The sequence below is a fragment of the Melospiza melodia genome, chromosome 1 (assembly GCF_035770615.1).
Source record: "Melospiza melodia melodia isolate bMelMel2 chromosome 1, bMelMel2.pri, whole genome shotgun sequence".
In the NCBI taxonomy this organism is placed as follows: domain Eukaryota; kingdom Metazoa; phylum Chordata; class Aves; order Passeriformes; family Passerellidae; genus Melospiza; species Melospiza melodia.
The window spans coordinates 54,223,083-54,242,142 of NC_086194.1; the positions used below are offsets into that span (position 1 = coordinate 54,223,083).

General features: G+C 36.7%; 1 protein-coding gene across 3 annotated transcripts in view; it reads right to left on the bottom strand.

Moving 5' to 3' along the window:
* Nucleotides 1-19,060, bottom strand: part of SUGCT (succinyl-CoA:glutarate-CoA transferase) — a 309,674-nt gene that overhangs the window by 246,367 nt on the left and 44,247 nt on the right. For all 3 annotated transcript variants that reach the window (XM_063158278.1, XM_063158287.1, XM_063158295.1), the window contains exons 8-9: nucleotides 17,751-17,894; nucleotides 675-770 (exon numbers count right to left, since the gene is read on the bottom strand). In XM_063158278.1, coding sequence (XP_063014348.1) covers nucleotides 675-770; nucleotides 17,751-17,894 — 240 coding nt within the window. The remainder of the gene's footprint in view (nucleotides 1-674; nucleotides 771-17,750; nucleotides 17,895-19,060) is intronic.

The following is a 19,060-nucleotide window of genomic DNA, read 5'->3' on the forward strand; positions in this document are numbered from 1 at the left end:
AGAACACAATTTTTTGTTTACTAGAAGAGTTTACCGTACTGGTCAAAAGTAAGATAAAACTTGCAGTGAGATTTTTTTTTCCTGTGTTTGTTTATATGATGAAGGTCATGTTATTTTAAGGAATGTCAACCCTTGATTAGATGTAGGAGAGTATGAATTCTGCTGAGGAGATCTGAGTTCTGTTTAATTCCTTTTATCAACCTGTTCTCTCACTGAAGAAGTGATTAGTAGCAAAATCAATAGAAAATTACAAATATGTAGCACTGCCAGATTATCTTTGTCATTTAGACTGCTCTTGTAGGCTCACAAGATAAAACTACAAACATTCAGAGGGACAAAATTGAAAGATCTCAGTTTATAACTGGTACGGAATGGAAGTCAAGTAACCCTTAAAAAAGGTTTCTCTGTTAGATGAAAACCAATCAAGTCATCGTGCTAGCTTTAAAGTCATCCAGTTTCAGCAAACACCTTTGATCTATTTCAGTGTTCTGTTACTAATCTACTGCTGATGAAGAAATATGCGAAATGCAGAAATGACAATGAACAACAGAACCTTGTCATGCCTCTACACAGACACATTACAGACTACAGGTCATGGGAAAAGTCAATTCTCAATCTCATAATACACAAAATAATGAATTCCAAGGGAAGAAAACCTAATGCTTTCTGCTTACCTGATATGGAACAATACTCCCATGAGCAGTTCCCCAGCGTTTTGCTTCAATTTTGCAATTAAGGTAATTCGCTGCTACATGAGTGAGACATGCAACCTGGAAATGGAAACAAAGTATAGTATTCAGGAAAGCTGGAACTTCATTGACAATTTCTCTGAGATGTCTTTCTATCTGCTTTAGATACATAAGCTAACATATTAATGTCACAAAAGCATCCTTTAGACATTATATACTTTGTATATGTTTTTACTATGAGAAAAACTCAGGCTACAGCTATATCACAGAAGTGCTTATTTAAGAACAACTCCATAAACTCAAAAATTAATATGTTCCCTATAACACCAGTAACACTGGACATATGTAGCATTAAACTATCCTGAGAGATAAGAGAGTGTTACCCTAAACATTTTGTAGAATAGTCAGCTGCAGCAGTGTCTTGTCTGAAGTCTAGTGGGAAGCATGATGGATTTGTGGGATAGAACTCACCATTTCCTGAACCTCAATCCCATGCTTAAATCACAAAGACTTTTTCCTCAGTTACAAGATTATCTTTTCGTTTTCTCCTATGCTTCTCATTTTACATGTCCAAGCTATGGAAAATATTTCTGAATTCTTCAGCTCCCCACAGGTTCTGTAATATTAATTAAGTCATGGGCCTTGATAAATCATCTGTCATTAGAAGATAAGGAGAGATTTAGCAAGTTATTAGTCAGACATAGCTGGAAAAGTATTAACTTTGAAGAAACTACAGCATACTAACTTAGGAACCAGAATGTGAGAGTATAAATATATATATTGTAAGTATGATTATGTCTTAGGAAAAACAAATGAAAATTTGTGATGCAGTAATGCATGAAAATCAGTAGTTCTGTTATAATCCATGGCAGATTCCTTATTCTTTATTCTTGGAGGGAATACAGTGTTTGATGATATCTGAAGCCAAGTAACACAACAGAGCATTACAGTTACCATGGAAGGTTATCACTCATTCATCAGACACAATGCATTTTTTTATTCTGTTAACTAGCTGCACCAGTAAGTGCAAGTGCTTGCCTCAACAGTAGACCATGTAGACAATTTTTTCCAAAAATATTATTTTCTCCATATTTCTCCCATTAGATCAAAGAAATTTTGCTTTGATGATCAAACTATTTATACCATTTTGTACCCTCTAATCAGTCTAGTCTACAACAAAACACAGAATTAATTCAGAGTCCACATTCATATTCCAATATGTGAATTATATCAGAATTCTCAGGAATCAAAAGCTATTTCATTTTCTTGTTCTTTCTCTATATATTCTGAAAAGAAAATGTGAATGTGCCACTGTCACATTTAAAGAAAATATTTAACTGTAAATCATGCAGGGAGCAATTTAGTACAGCAGAAAAAAAAACTAAGAAAATACATAGCAAATAAGGGTCTAACTACTGACAAAAAATTATATTCATATATACTAACTAGAAATAAATTCTTTATTCCTGAGTATTTTTGGAAAACATTTTGTAGCTGGATTTACAGATCCAGTTGTTTATAGCCCAGTGTCACTTCATTTAGCTAAAATGTTGAACCATGTCTGTTCTTTGGTCCCCAGGAAAATCTCAGTAGTTAAGGAAATGGTACTGGAAGTATCTAAGAAAATTTTTTTTCCTAGTCTGCAACTTTTCTCAGGAATATAGAAAGAAACAGCATGATTATAGAGAGAGTTAATGAGTAACAAGAGTTGTTGTTTATAAGTAACACGTAGCATTGACCCATCATTCCTGCCATTTTCCCTTTGGGGTCATACTCCATAGTGATACTTTCTCTACCACAGCAAATGGCTCTGCAGTGAGGATGAAATATTATTCATTAGATATTCTTCTGTATTTGGAACACTACACAGCTGACACATTACACACAAATTTCACTGAGTGAAGTGAGATGCTTCCATTACAACCAGCTTTTACTTCTAAAGACCAGGAATAATATGCATTTAACTTTCCACAATTTCCATGCAGGCAATGCCATATCAAACTTAACGCTGGGAAGGACATAGTGAATTAAAATCTAGTGAAACAGAAATCCCAAAATATTGATATTGAATGCAATTGAGCCAAGATTTCATGCTATTCATTTGTTTCTACATTCTATGCTATAGAATTAGGGATTGGAGTCTCATAAACAGAATTCTTCACAAAAAAAACTTTTACCCTTAAAAATATACCTTCTTAACACAGTGTTACAAATTGCTTCAGCTTCCTGGATGAGATGAATGTAATATTTTCAGTAATGGAAAAAAAACACATATCTAGATTTCTCCAAAGCATTTGTTCACAGTACAGGAAAAGGAAAAAAGGGATTAAAACATAATGCTCACTAGATATTGACATTTGACCGTAAAGCATCTGCTTCATGCTTGTTTCAATAGCAAGAGACCAAAAATGCCAGGGAAGTCAGGGCTTAGTAAAGATGGCAGTGTTGGAACTAACAGTTGCTAGGATTATATCAAGGTCTCAGTTCAACTTGGTACTTAGTGTGAAGAATAATTCCATTTCAATCAATGTACTGACCACTTGCTTGAATGCATATGCCTATGTAGCCTATAAAACTGGTTTGCTTATTTTTGTTTTTTCAATAAATCATGAAAGAAAATTATTTTGGCTTCCTCTGACTTCCTTCTCTGATTTGAGTACCTTATTCACAGCCAAATTAGCCAGACAAAATTAATTATTAGCAGTAGCCATAGTATCATCAGCAAACAAATAAGCTTATTTAGACCAAAATAAAGTAATTATATCAATGTTTTGTGTTTTATATGAAAAGACACTGTTGAGTGAACTCTGTAGCCTTTTGCCACATTCATAATAACTTTCAGACAAGTTCAGCAAACTTGAAGACAATTCTATTTCTACTGTCCCATGAAACTTTCCCCTACCTCTCTTTCCCTTTCCTCTCTTTCTGGCTCAGTTGATTATCTTTGGCCTTTCCAAAGATTTAGTCCCAGTAAAAAAGCACTGTCCAAAAAAACCTTTCAGCATATACAATTTATGTAATTAATAAAGAACATGAAGAATTGATCTACCTATATCTTACAGCTGTTAAGCAAACTGCTGAACTACAAGATATCCCAGATGAACATTTTTATAGATGTTATATCCTTTAGAAAAAAATGTTTGTGAGAATGTAAGTCTATTTCTCCAAACTCCCCAGTAATTCAAGACTCAGGACATCACTAATAGAGACACTTCTTGCAGTAAAAACATCTATAATACAATCAATCTCTAAAACTGGAGTTTGGGTACATCTGTATGACATAGTCAGCTAAGTATTTTTAAAATCTATACTTAAAACTGCTTTCCTGAAACCTTATAGACCCACTTCTCTTCTCCTTTAATTAAGAAATAATCCTCAAAAGTAATCTTTGAACTTACAACATTAAAGCAGATGTAATGCAATGATACAGACATCTCTGTATTCATTTGCTTGTAGAGACAGATCTATGCATTGTAAATATGCATTATCAAATATCTACAGATAAGTGTTTATTTCACATCAGTAAAGGGAACACATATTTCAACATTCCTTTCTAATGTTACTGTTGATGGCCAAATCCCATATTTGTGTAACAGACTTACTTAAATCAGAACAAAAAGAGAGCTGCATTAAGGTCTGTAAAGTTATGCTCAGATTATGATGAAATCAGACAGATGGGAAACAAGATATTAAAAGCCACAAGGTCAGCAGACAAAGAAAAGAGACAGAATTTCAAAAGATTTTTTTTCAAGATAGCACATCAAACATAATTTATTACAATGAGTTCGCTGAGTCAATCAATCATTTCCATGCAATTTCAACAAGTGTAAATGAATAACAAAAGAAGACAGGTAACTGGAAAGAGAAAATAACATTTTAATTATATTCTTTACTTTCTTCTCCCTCCAATTTTGTGTCTGCTGTCTTGCCACAAACCTTAACAATGCTTTGACTCTAAGCCAAGTTAATTTATTGCTGTCTCATTCTTTGTTTGCAAGCAAGCATGTAGACTTATTGCACTGGCATAGGTAACTTATTTCATGCTATGCTACAGAAGTAGTAACACAATTATTAATTTACAGCTTTGTAGGAAAAAAATCATTCTAGAAAATTTCATGGCCTTCTGTTGCACAGAGGCCAATAATCTTCCATATATACCTTTTCCATACTTCTGGTGACATATTAAAAAAAATTTTACATGCGAAAACTGTGAACATAAGACCACAATCCACATTTGGTGCACACTATAAAAGGTCTCTTAAAATCACTGACCCTATGCTAATATTTACCTAATGACTGATTTTACAGGTTAATGTTTTTCCTAAGAAGTATTTTGACACTAGTAACCATTTAAGTTTGACTAATTTTACTTTTGCCGTTATTCCCTATTGCCCTTATGGAAGCTGTTTCCACGTACGTGCGCATCACGTGACTCTCAGCTCCTGCTCCTTGAGTCATTTTTGCATTATCCAAAAACCCCAAAACCCCACATCAAAACCCAAAACCTCTATCTCTACCAGGCAACCCCCACTCTTCCAGCTAATTATGCAATTCCTAAGCATCGACCCAACTGTTTCAGGACGTGGCATGACACCACAATGCACAGTGGTGTTCTATCCGCTTTTACACAGGAATTGTGTTTCAAAGTCCTTCAAGAATTAACTGGGCAGCAGAAACCACAGCCTTGTGCAGAGGCAAGAGAGCTGCCACAATTCAAGGCAGCCCATCATGCAGGGGTCCAGCAGGAAACCACAGCATTCCCAGGTACTACCAACAAGCATCACCTTACATTCAGGCTTGTAAGGGCCGCCCATCTAGCCTGAAGCTGAGAGATCTGCAGAAGCTAAAAATCAGTTCAAGAGTGGCATACACCTCTAGGCAGGACAGACATTCCCACCTGCAAGCACGCAACAAAGCCACTGCCCACAAAGGAGCAAGATTCCACTGCTTCATCCGTCGTGTCCCTGCACCAAAGCAGCAGGTCTGGCCTGCAAAAGTTAACTAAAAAAAGTAAAACTACTTTCACACAGGCCAAGGCTTAACACTATTAAAGACAATTTTTGAAAAATGTCTGTGGTCATGTTATGAACACTGTGCTCCAGTAAAAAGTGTTTTCTACTCAGTGACACCAATATCTCTTAATGAAAAACTCCAGGAAATTATCATGAATTCACCATTCACACAAGAAAACTCCTGGCACTGAAGTATCCATAAATGGCATAATCCTGGCCACAACTATAATCTTGTTAAGATAAAATCAAATCTTTAATGACAAATACCTAGAATTTTAATACAGGTCTCCTATAGTGTCCTGTTCTTGTACCTTCCAACCAGACACTTAGGCAGGTATACAAATCCATGCCAGCAATCACATGCAGCGTGGGGGATTTGCTTATTCAAGTTAGCCACCTGACCAATAGCACACAGCAAATCACAGTCACACAAAAGATGTGCTAGAAGGTGTTAATTGAACCAGAAACAATAAAAACCCCCAAACCATGCAATAACAAAATAAGAGATAATGTATTTCAATATGTTATCTAGAATATGAATTCTCAGAGGTTAAGTTAGATAAAAAGAGCAAACAGACTTTAAGGTACACAGTTGTATAAATACTTTTTTTGCCTGAAAATGATGTCTGATAACATCTTTTGCTTTATCAAAAAAAAAGTTTAGACTACATAGATAGAGAAACTGAGACATCTTCTTCTTTGCATTGCAGAGAACTGCTACTTTCAGAGAAATGAAACAACAAAAAAAGAACTGATTTACAAATTACTTTTAATGAGCCATTTAGAGCTCATAAAACACCAAATGGATGCTTCCCATAGCATGGAGATCAGCTCCTGATTAAGATTCGATTTGCATTAACAATAGCAAAGATTGATGCAACTAACAGATGTAGTACTTGTAATTTCAAAGTATGTTTCAAGAGTAAGTACGTGTTAAATGGACTCCTATCTCACCAATTAAACAGGCAATCAAGCAAACAAACCAAAAAAATAAACTTCTACACAATCAGATGAATTTTAGGAGGAGGATCAAAAAATCCTGACCATAGAAGCTATTAGACAGCACTAGTATTAAAGAGAAAAAGGAAACCAAAAATATTTCTTTAAATGAGCTCCAGTTGATGAAAAACACATTCTAAAAGGAATAATAAATTTCATTTTCTTGATTATTATAAAATACTAGTCTTTTTTTTTTCCTGAAAGCATAAAGAAAGATTCTACTTCAGCTTCATAATTACAAAGGAGCATCATTAAGGAACATGTTACATTAAAAAAAAAAAATATTAAGGAGAGCATTAAGGCTAAAAATACCAAGACCTCCAAAGTTAGTCTGTAACTTGGTGCAAAATCCAAAAACTGAAGGCACTGGGTTTCTCATAAAGGAAAAAAAGGAAAAAAATAAGAAAGGCTATCAGTGGATTTTCCCATAACATGAGCCTGGAAAACGATGAATCATTTTTAAAGTTACTTTGAAAACAAATCTCTTTTCTTTTCCATGACATTGAAAAATCAGCCAAAACAGTTAAAACTTTGGCAGTGTTCTAACAAATGAAATCAGATGTTGATAACAGACATATCAGACAACTTTAGCCATAAATTTCTACAATTATTTTCTTAAGACTTATTCTCTCTGAAGAAAGACTATATACGCATTGAAATGTTAAATGCATTGTGTTCTGTATTTCTCACAGCTTTACCAAGTCCAGTAAAAATTTAACTGATAAAAAAGTTTATTCTGCTACATTGTATACAGGTTTCTCTAACCCCGTAACACATTTTGTGTCTTGATTTTCTAAAGTTAAATGATGGTGAGGATGGGGTTGAGTATTGATGGGTAAGAATCAAGAAGGCTAACAGGGCAGATATCCTGGTGGCAGTCTTATGGACGACTCAACCAGAATAAAGGGACGATGGAATACTCTATGACCAGCTGGCAGAAGTCTCACAATTGCTATCCCTTCTCTCATGAAGGACTTCAGCACACTAGATGTCTTGAAAATACAACACAACAAATAGGCAATAGTCCAGGAGTCAGGAGTGTGTGGAAGATGACTTCTTGATGCACTTGGTGAGAGCTAGCTAGGGAAAGAGCCCTCGGACCTGTTGTTTGTGAACACAGAGGAAATTCTGGGTGGGAGTGGAAGGCTGTCTTGAGCATAGCAACCATGAAATGATAGAATTTTTAATTGTTGCAGAACAAAGGAGAGGACAGTTACCTTGGAACTCCAGAGGGAAGACTTTGGCCTGTTTAGGAGATTGGCTGGGAGAGTCCCTTGAGAAGTCCTGTAGGACAAAGGAATCTAGGAAGACTGCAAATTCTACACGAAGGAACACCTAAAGGTTCAGGCATAGGATCGTCATGTTGCACGTGCCCGACAGGGGATCAGGCCCAGCCAGTATAGGTATATGAAAGGCAGGTCCTACTTGACCAACCTGATCCTCTATGGCAAGGTAACTCACTAAATGGATGAGCTGTGGCTGTTTATCTGGACTTTAGTAAAGCCTTTGACATTTTCTCAGTCTTCTTCTGCTCATAGTTTGGATGGGTGCCCTCTTCGCTGGTTAAAAAAACTTGCTGGATGGCTGGGCCTAGAGAGGGGTGGTGAGTGGTGCCACATCCAGCGGGTCACTAGCTCTGCCGGGCTCAGTATTTGGTCCAGTTCTGTCTGACATCTTTAACAACACACTGGGCAAGGGAACCCAATGCACCCTCAGTCAGTTTGCAGACAATGCCAAGTTGGGCGGCAGTGTTGATCTGCTGGAGGGTAGGAAGGCTCTGCAGAGGGACGTGGACAGGTTGGATCAATGGGCCAAAGTCACTGGTATGAGGTTCCACAAGAAGTGCTGGATCCTGCACAGCAGAAAAGGACCTGGGGGTGCTGGTTGACAGTAGAACATGAGCCAGTGTGTGTGCCCAGGTGGCCAAGAAGGACAATGGCATCTGGGCCTGTATCAGGAACAGTGTGGCCAACAGGACCAAGGCAGTGCTTTATAATCAGATCTGGTGCAGCCTCAAATCCTGTGTTCAGTTTTGAGCCCCTCATTACCAAAAAGATGTTAAGGTGCTGAAGAGAAGGGCAGTGAGGCTGGTGAAGGATGTGGAGCAAGTCTTATAAGAAGCACTGTGGGAGCTTGAATTGCTCAGACTGGAGAAAAGGAGGCTCAGACATGACTCTTATTGCTCTCTACAACTTCTTGAAAGGAGGCTGTAGTGAAGTGAGGGAGCCAGTCTCTTCTCCCAGGCAACAAGTGATAGGACTTGAGGAAAAGGCCTCTAAACCCAGGAGGTTTAGATTAGATAATAAGAAAAAGATTTTCACAGAAAAATTTGTCAGCCATTGGAACAAGCAGACCAGGGAAGTGGGGCTATATCTGGGAGTATTTAAAAGATGTGGCACTTAAGGACATGCTTTAGTGTTGGACTTGGCAGTGCTGAATTACTAGATGATCTTAAAAGTTCTTTTCCAACCTAAATTATTCTTTTCTAATTTAAAAATAATAGCTATATTTGACGACTGAGAATGGAAATAAGAAAGCAAAAAAATATGATAAAGACAAACAGATTTTGCTCATATAAAATTTAATTACCTGTGAAGACAGGCATCAGAATAACTATAGCAATTTTTGTTCTTGTTTGCAGTTGTGTAATATCCAGAGGCTCCAAACTGGATTTAATACATGCTTTGTGAAGGATACTATTTTTTTATTTAATCAGTAATAGAGATTCTTTTTCATGGAAAGCTCTCAACATCCAAAACATGCTGTATTAAGGCACTTTTCACTTTCGATCTTATGATAGGAACAGTGCCATTTACAATGAAAATATGCATATGTCTAACCATTTACATCACTCATCTTTTTGTTCTCTACATTTATCAGCATTAATACTTGCATGAAAAAAAGAAACTTAGGTGTGTTTGTCTACTGACATGGTCATTTTCATCTTATCTGTAGTGAACAAATTAAAAAAATAAAATACAACAGCAATTTCAATAGCTTGCTCTGAAGCAGTGCAAACAGGTAGATTTTTAGACTTCATTTGATATATAGGGAGGGTTGTAAAGAAAGAAGTCATGCCTATTTGGTTGTGCGAGAAATGTGCAAATGTTGTCTGCCTGTTATCACAGTGAAATCTCCCATTCACCACAGTATTACCTCGGCAGAACAACAATGGCTGAAAATCTCCATTCACTGTCCTTTATTTAATGATGCTAATGATGCTAATGCACTACAGGGATGTCACAAGAAACAAATCCATGCAATTGAATGAAATGTTTGAAATACGATGCTTTACAATATTATAATTTCTGTGCCTCTGCAGTATTAAGCAATGGCCATAAAGCTCTTTTGAGCATTTTAATGCTGTTCACATTGCAGATGTAGTTCATTTACTAAGCTGTTACACAGCATGCAAGTCAGAGAAATGTGGTCCAAAGTTCTGTTTGACTTGACTATTACCAATGAGTCTGGAGTCAAAATACAGCACTTCTACATAATGCTTTTTAAGAAGCAGCAACATTTTAAATTATACTCTGAGGAAGGAATTTATTCTTTAATCAATCTACAAAAATATTTAAGTCGTATCACAAAAAACCAAAAATGATTTATCACAGAGGAAACTAGAATAAAAATAACTTCAAATCTATTTATTAGAAAAATCTAGTACTACCAAACTCATTCAAAGCAAAGCAATGAATTTTTACAAATAACTGAACTCTGACTAGACACTCACATTTATGGTCACATTAATCCACCTCCACATTTATATCCACATTGATCTTTACCTTCACAAGGTAGCAAGGGAAGGAAAAGAACTTGTTAAACCACTCTGAATCTTCTAACATCAATCCTTGTTAACTGGAGAAGTCCCAGCTGACTGGAAATTAGCAAATCTAAAGCATGTAGCTGAAGGATGATTCAGGGAACTACAGCCTGCCCTCAGTTCCAACCAAGTTTACGGAAGAGATCATCCTGAGTGCCATTATATGGCACATGCAGGACAATCAGGGGATCAAGCCCAGCCAACATGCATTTATGAAAGGCAGGTCCTGCTTGACCAATCTGATCCGATTCTATGAACAAGTGACCCACTGCGTAGATGAGGGAAAGGCAGTGGATGTACTCTGTCTAGACTTCAGTAAAGCATTTGACAGAGTTTCCCACAGCATCCTCCTAGATGGGTGAACACCTCAGTTAATAAAAACCTGTCTGGATGGCCAGGCTTGGAGTGCTACGGTGAATGGAACTAAATCCACCTGGTGATGGGTCACTGGCAGTGTTCCCCAGGGCTCAGTTTTGGGGCTGGTCCCTGTTTAACATCCTTTTTGATGATCCAGACCTTGGGATTCAGGGCACCCTCAGTGAATTTGCAGAAAACACTGGCTGGGTGGGAGTGTTGATCTGCTCAAGAGTAGGGAAATGGGGACAGGCTGAGGACATGATGAGGACAAAAGGGAAGTGCTGGGTCCTGCATTCAGGTAGGCCTACAACCATGCAGCCCTACAAGCGTGGAGAGGAGCGGCCCAAGAGCTGTTCAGCAGGCAGGGGCCTGGCTCAGTATGAGCCAGCAGTGTGCCCAGGTGGCCAAGAAGATCAATGGATCCTGGCCTGTGTGAAGAACAGTGAGGCCAGCAGGACCAGGGCAGAGATCACCCCTGTACTCAGCACTAGTGAGGCCACACCTCGAGTACTGTGTTGAGTTCTGGGTGTCTCACTTTACAAAGGACATTGAGGTGCTGGAGTGTGGCCAGTGCAGGGCAACAAGGCTTGTGAAAGGTCTGGAAAACGTGTCTGAAAGGAGGTTGTGGTGAGGTCTGGTCTCTTCTCCTGGACCTGCAGTGAGAGGACTATAATGTATAATTTACAGATGAAATGGCCTTAAGCTGAGATAGAGGAGATTCAGCTACCAGGAAAAAAAATTTCAGTGTTAGGCATTGGAATAGGTTGCCCAGGGCGAAGCCACCATCCCTGGAGACGTCTAAGAGGTGGCTGATCTGAATCATGTGATTTAGTGGTTTAGGGGTTGTAGTGGTAGTTCTGGGTTGACAACTGGACTTCATGGTCTTAAAGGTCTCTTTCAAGCTTGATGATTCTATGACTTTTATGCAATTTAATGGATACCTGTTTTAGAAGTCCTAAACTAGAGTCTGAAGACATTTTTTATAGCTTTCACTATAACATAGTAAGTAATAAGTTGTGATTTTTGGCCTAACCACATGTCACTTCTTTAAAGAGTTTGCAATTTAACTGATTAGCAAAAACCAATCCTGAACAGAGAAACAACACTGTGCTGAATACAAACAGAAATTCTGGCAGCAGGAAAACCAAAGGAAGTCATTATTTCAAATGTGTTTCAGCATCATCCTTTATCTTTTTTAAAAAGATAAATTATAATCTACAGCGAAATTTTAATAAGAGTTTTCTGAAGAAATCAAACTAAGCAGTGTTGAAACCTTAGCTAGAGTTCTATCACCATACCCAAAAATGCCACATTTGTTAAGGTTTATTAGATTTCCAGAGGTTCAGCAGCACATAAAAATCAGCTGTCTTGTTAACTTAAAATTTTCCATGACATAAAACTAAAACCTCTCCCATCAATTTACAACCCTATTACTTGTTATTTACACTAAAAAATGGAGTACAATGTGTTGAAAGGCTCTATCCTAGTTTGATGAACTTATAGAATTACTTCTGAAACTTCTATGAGTTTAGAGGGGCAGGTGAGATTTTGGGGTACACTAAATGTGTTTATTCTGGTACTAGTTGCTTAAATCATTCCCCTTTCTTTTCATTTACTCAAGTTATCCTTCTCTTAATACCATGATTCTGAAATCTGATCTGCTGGTAATATCTGGTAATAAACATCTTGATTCCATTTCCAAGATTGCACCCTTATTTAAAGGTCATCTAAATTAAAAACTCATTTAAAGAAATGTCTTCCTTTGTCTTCAAACCTTCAAACTCTCTCCTCTACCCACTGCAGTGTCCTTTTTTTTTAGTAAAAAAGGGGCATATTTTTTTCTATCTCCTTCCTAGTCTTTCTCTAATTAATCAGAGACAGATCAACATAGGAAAGTGAAGCTGAAACTCATTCAGGCTTGGTTTCTTTAGCACAAGAACAATGGCTGCAAAGACCAAAAGTCAGAGAATTTACAGTTAGGTAGCATTTAAAGAAGAAATTCCCCAGCAATTTGAATATGTATTCTGTTTACAGAGTAAAGAAAGCCTCTAAATAAAACCAAGATCCAGTTGGAGGATGTTCTACCAATGACTGCATAACTAATCATTAGAAATCATAACACAAATTCCACAGAGACCAATATTAAATTGAGTTACTGTCATGTTTGTATGGTCTTCTGGTCTATTCAATCAAATTCTGGCTGCTTAAAACCCAGAGGGATAAATTCTGTTCTTAGTTATACAGCTGTCCTCAGTGGAAATTGTCAAGAATACAAGCCAAGAAGTGTTTAAAGTGCAGTATATGTTTAAAGAAATGTTCACATTAATACAGATTTTGTTATTTTTCCATATGAGAGTTATACAGTGAAAAAAATAACATCTCCATACAGCACATGCTCAATTTTTTATTATGATGGAGATTAAGAATACTATGTTTTGCAAAGATGCTGCTTTATAAGCTTGTAAAAAACTGACTTATTCAAACCATACCCAAAACCAAGACAACTGTGTAACAGTCCTCATAGCTGGCCTCCAAAATCACCAGAAGCAATAACCTCTAAAACAGATGATTTTTCTTTTGGTATTTTGGTATTCATTCAACTCATGACTCTCAGCAAGCAGAGAAGCAACAAGATAGAGTGAAGACACCTGAGCAGTACTAAGTTCCAAGACTGATATTTCCACACGACTTACTTCTCAGCCTTCTATGTCCTATAGGCAGTATGGAACTGTTACCAGCTTCACCTGCACTCAATAATTGCTAAAAGACATGCCATGAAAGCCCTGAATAGATAGCACTGAAAGCACCTTAAATAGATAAGCCTTAAACAGAATCATCATGGGAAAATGTGAGGCAGAAATAAAAACTAATAGCTTCTAACTCTCATCATTCCCTCAGTAAACTAACTGCTTAATTAAGAACAAAAATGAAATAAAGAAAATCATTTATACCAATTTTCTAGGTTTTTCTAGAGTCACTTCAACATTTTAAGAAGACATTTGCTATGGCAAATATAAACTAAAACATAGTAATTAGAAGCAGAGAAGTGTCTGATGAACAATCATATTATACAAACAATGTTAACCATATTTTTCTCTCAGTGGAATCTGGGAAAAAATACATTCAAAATTGCAGAAATGTTATATGCAATATATTTCTTGCAGATTTTTAATCCAAATGAAACCAACTTATTACACTATTTGTTGGAGCCTGGTCATAATTAAATACAGGAAGGATATTAAAACGTCCAAGAGATTTTTTTTAAGCCACAACAGAAGAAAGGGCACAATTGCATAATTGGAACCAAATCCAAACCCCACTTCCTTCTTATTTACCAGTATCATCTAAAGGACACTATTTAGATGCTGAAAGATCTGGAGCTTACAACTGTGAATCATCTAAAAGTCAAAAATTTCAAAGGAATTGTATGACACAGGTTAAATGTTTATAGATGAGAGATATAGAAAGTTTGTGCTCACTACAAAACCACATCCTAAGAGTTACCATATCTCTCATTCAAAGAAAAATGCTAGAATCCTATTTTGTTATGGGGAAAGAAATCTTCTTTGGTAGTAGTAAGTGTTTAAAATACAGAATTTGAAAAAAAAATACGTATTTGAAGATATTCTAAAAATCATATTTTTTCAGAGTACAGAGTCTTACTTATAATTTGGTTCTACACAGATAATATGAAACGAACTTGCCAGTCAGTGGGATAGTTCTTTAAAAAGTTTCAGATCAGCTTTGTTGGCAGCTGAATTCAGTTCAATGCTCTTTGTTATTTGCATGTCTGTGCAGGAAATTAGCATCAAAAGCATTTTCCAGCCCTCCCCTCCACAAAAAAGAATATAAATTCTCTTGTTTTTCTGCAAGGCATGCAGAAAAGTGATAGCACAGACACAGATTTAGATTTAGGACATTTAGATGCTAAGTTTTCTGTATAGAACAAACCAAACCGTTTTCAAGATTTTCTAATTACCTGAGTGACTTAACTCCTGGGGTTTTTATTCCTTTGTGAAATCATCAAAGTCATCAACACTGAACAATGAATATGTATTGGCCAGGTTCACAAATTTCAGTTCAGATGAAGGGATGAACAAAAGATCCAACCACACTGCTATATTGGCTCAGTGCATGAAATGCTGGCAAAACCAAGAAGTTTCATTAAAAGATCCTGCTGTCAAAACACTACAAATAGGATGGTTAAGTACACACAGTAGATTCCTTTTTTTCTCATTAAAAATTACCACACTTCAGTGAAACTCTTGCTGAAGAAGTTATCAAGATGTCTCTGACCTCTAGATCCTACCATTAATCAACACCAACAAGAACCTAGTAAACTGAAAGTCTAAAACTTTAGGTTCCTTATTTTTTAGGCAACATCCATGAGAAACTTCAAAAAGTCCTTCTTTTTAAACATTCATCACATGATGAAAAGCTAGCTTTAGATACCTAGTTGGGAGGTAAAACCAAAACCTTTTTGGAAACATGTATCTTTAAAGACCCTGATTGCATCACAGCAATTGTCTAACTTTATTTAAAAAACTCATTACCATCAGAAGTATTGCAAGCGAATTTTATTTATTTACATTATTTTTCAGATTTTTACTGCTCTTTCTTAGTAGAGACACTCCCCCTAAAGACTTATAAGTAACCAGCAGTCTTACAAAAAGAAAGAAAACAAACTAAGAAACTAGATGTTCTGAGAGAGACTGAACTACCACTTATGTATTTTTTTCATTCATTGTAACACATCTTTTTAATGGGATTAACCACATCTTGGTGGGTTTTTTTTCTTTAGAACCTCATCCATAAATACTTCTTCCAATTTAATAGATGTTCTCATTACAGTCTTGGGCCAACACCCTAAACTGAATTTGGACTGAAGCAACAGAGTCATCTAAAACAAAAGAGATGTTTTCTGAATAACATATTTTATCCATATTCTGTGCCAATATACCAAATTTTTTGAATTTCATTTACCCAACACTGAAGTAAATAAAAACATTTCTTTTTCAATGAGAGTGTGCATTTATGGAATTATTTCTCAATAACTTTTAAATAACTATAATTTGATAATGAGAAGGGAAGGGGTTACTGTTTAAAAAAACCTAAAAAAACTAATAAGCTCCTCCTTGACTATTTAGCACTTCTTCAACTAATCATGTAGAAGACAAACACCATGTGACATGCTTGACATGCTTTGTTCACCAACATCTATCCAGGTCTTCAATCTCCTCCTTGTGCATGTTAAAGGAGTAGCCTAAAGGATGATGATGTGGAAGTTCAGGTGGAAATTTTGCAATATAAGAGCACTTCTGTGCATGGACAAATCTACAGTAATCAAGGAAAAATATTAAAAAGACAAGGTAACAAAATAAGTGAGTCGAAGTTAGAAACACCTAACTTCAACTCTTCTTGCTTTCAGCATTTGATAAAATATTGAATAATAATCAAGAAGACTTCATTAAAAAAAAAGCCAAAAACCAGTGGAACAAGGAATTACATGCACACACCTCTCCCACAATTACTCTGGAAATCAATAAAAATTATCAAAAGTATTTTTACAAAATTAGAAATTAAAAAGATCAAGAAGTAGCTGCCATAATATATAACACTACAATACCTTAAACATAAAATCCCCCTTAATCCATATATTTACAAATTATTTAATAAGAATTTAATACACATTTAAAATATTTTTCTGAACTGTTTTTTTCCTAAACATTTTTTCAATACAGATACAACATTTGCAAATATATGTAAGTATAATTAAGTTCACTTCTTGCAAACATTTGTTCCGGAATAAATGAGAAGTTCTTTATTGATTTAAGCAAGGATTTCCCCTCCTTTCTGATTTCAATAGTTATTCAGACAAAAGCAGTAGGCACTAAAACTAGAGCAAACTCAATCATTACTCTCAGTCATTGTTACCCTACAATGATATAGGTGTTCAACCTCTTGCTCACACCTGGGCCAACTATTAGCACAACAGGCACTGTCATTTCTCAACTGTACTGACAGCTATAACATGAAGAAAAATACAATTAGAAAAGGATGAAAACAATGGAGCACTGTAGTTGCTTTAATAAGGAGACTGCATACAATTTTGACGTACATTTTATAACAAAAACAAAAATTCCTCTGTACCACGTGCCAGTTGGTAACAGCAAGTACCTACATCAGCAAGACAACATATTATCTGATCATATGCAGCTCATATCAATGCCACTTGCTTTTTGAAATGATAAATCATTGCACCAGTGGTGTTCAAATATTCAAAGAAGAGAGTTAAAATTCTCATTATAGGTAGTACATGCTATATCTTTCATGAACAAAACAACTTTGCCTTTAATGCCTAGGAAAAATGCTGCATCTTCAACCTTACTTTGTTCTTTTAACCCCCAGAGCCAAAATGCAGACCTCCTGTATTACATTACTTTGAAACTTGGGTGATATTTTAACATTCTAGATGATTTTGCATAAGTTATTCAGTCACTCTAGAAGTAACGTGACCTAGTGCCAAAGCCTTCCTTTCAACATTGGTTTCACCACTTAGGCTTGTCTGTCTCCAATTACTCACTACAACTGTTACATTCTCGGTGATATTATAAACTTTGATTAACCTGTGCTTTCATAGAACATGGCAGTCCTTTGCAAAAAGTGAAAACCAAACTTAGTGCAGTAGTAAAAATAACCATGTCATATAAAATGGTCACTACCAGAGTGGCAAGTTAAGAGAATGATCACTAATGTCATTATTAGTGTTGTCATTAGTTATACTAACTAATGCACTTTAATTTATATGCAAATTATATTCTTAGGTTCAAACATCTATACAACAAAAAGCAATTTTTTTACAACTCCTACCTGAGTTGACAGGAGATTGCAGTCAATGTGTAGTCCTTTTCCTGTCTTATACCTCTGAAGTAAACCAGCCATAATTGCTCCATATGTATACAACCCAGTAGCAAGGTCTGTCATTGCCACTCCTGATCTAACTGGCTCACCATCCTAAAGAAAAAGAAAACACCCCAAAATGAAACAAGGCAAACAAAGAAAACAATAAACAAAGAAAAAATTAAAAGCAGAGAAACAAGCAGAGACAATACAATTGTGCAGGGCTGGGATCTTATTGGCATGGCAGGGACACGGTGGGATGACTCCTGTGACTGGAGTGTTGGAATGGAGGGATATCGGCTCCTTAGGAAAGACAGGGAAAGGAGACAAGGAAGCAGTGTTTCCCTCTATGTCAATGACCAGCTGGAGTTTCACTGGGGGTGGATGAAGAGCTGCCTGAGAGCACAGGGAGGACAATTGCAGCTAACATAATCCTGCTATGCACACCCATCCATGGAGACGGAGTGCATGGGGCCCTCAACAGACAGATTGCAGCGGCCTCACACTCACAAGCCCTGGTCCTCAGGGGGGGCTTCAGCCACCCCAATATCTGCTGGAGAGACAACAACACAGAACCATGTGCTGTAGGAAAAGATCAGGTTCAAGACCATCTAGGGAACCTGAAAGTGCATAAGCCCATTGGACTTGATGACATACATTTGCAGGACCAAGGGATTTGGCAGTGGGAATGGCTAAGACACTATCTATCGTATTTGAGAAGTCATGGTAGTCCTAGGAAGTTCCCACTGACTGGCAAAAGGGACACATAACCCCCATATATTAAAAGGATAAAAAATAAGAGGCAGGGGACTACGGGCCCACCAGTCTCCTCTTCCTATCCAGCAGGCTTATGGAGCAGATTCTCCTGGACGCTATTCTAAGGCACATGGAAAATAAGCAATGATTTGTGACAGCCAACATGGCTTCACTATGAGCAAATTGTACCTGACAAATATAGTGGCCTTCTATGAAATGTTACAGCGGTAGTAGTAGGTCTGGGAAGAGTGACTGATGTCACCTACTTGGTTCTCTGCAAAGCATTTGACACCATCCCACATGACATACTTGTCTCTAAACCAGGCACTTGGTAAGGAATTGGTTGGATGATTGCACTCAGTTGCAGCTAGTGCAAGAAATTAGTATCTTTGAGTGATCTGATGTATAGAAACTACCACTGAAAACCAGGTATTCTTGCAGCATGTACATAAAACTGCCACTTTGTGATGCCACATATTGACATGATGAAGGATTTATTATGCCATTTTTTGTCTCTAATAATA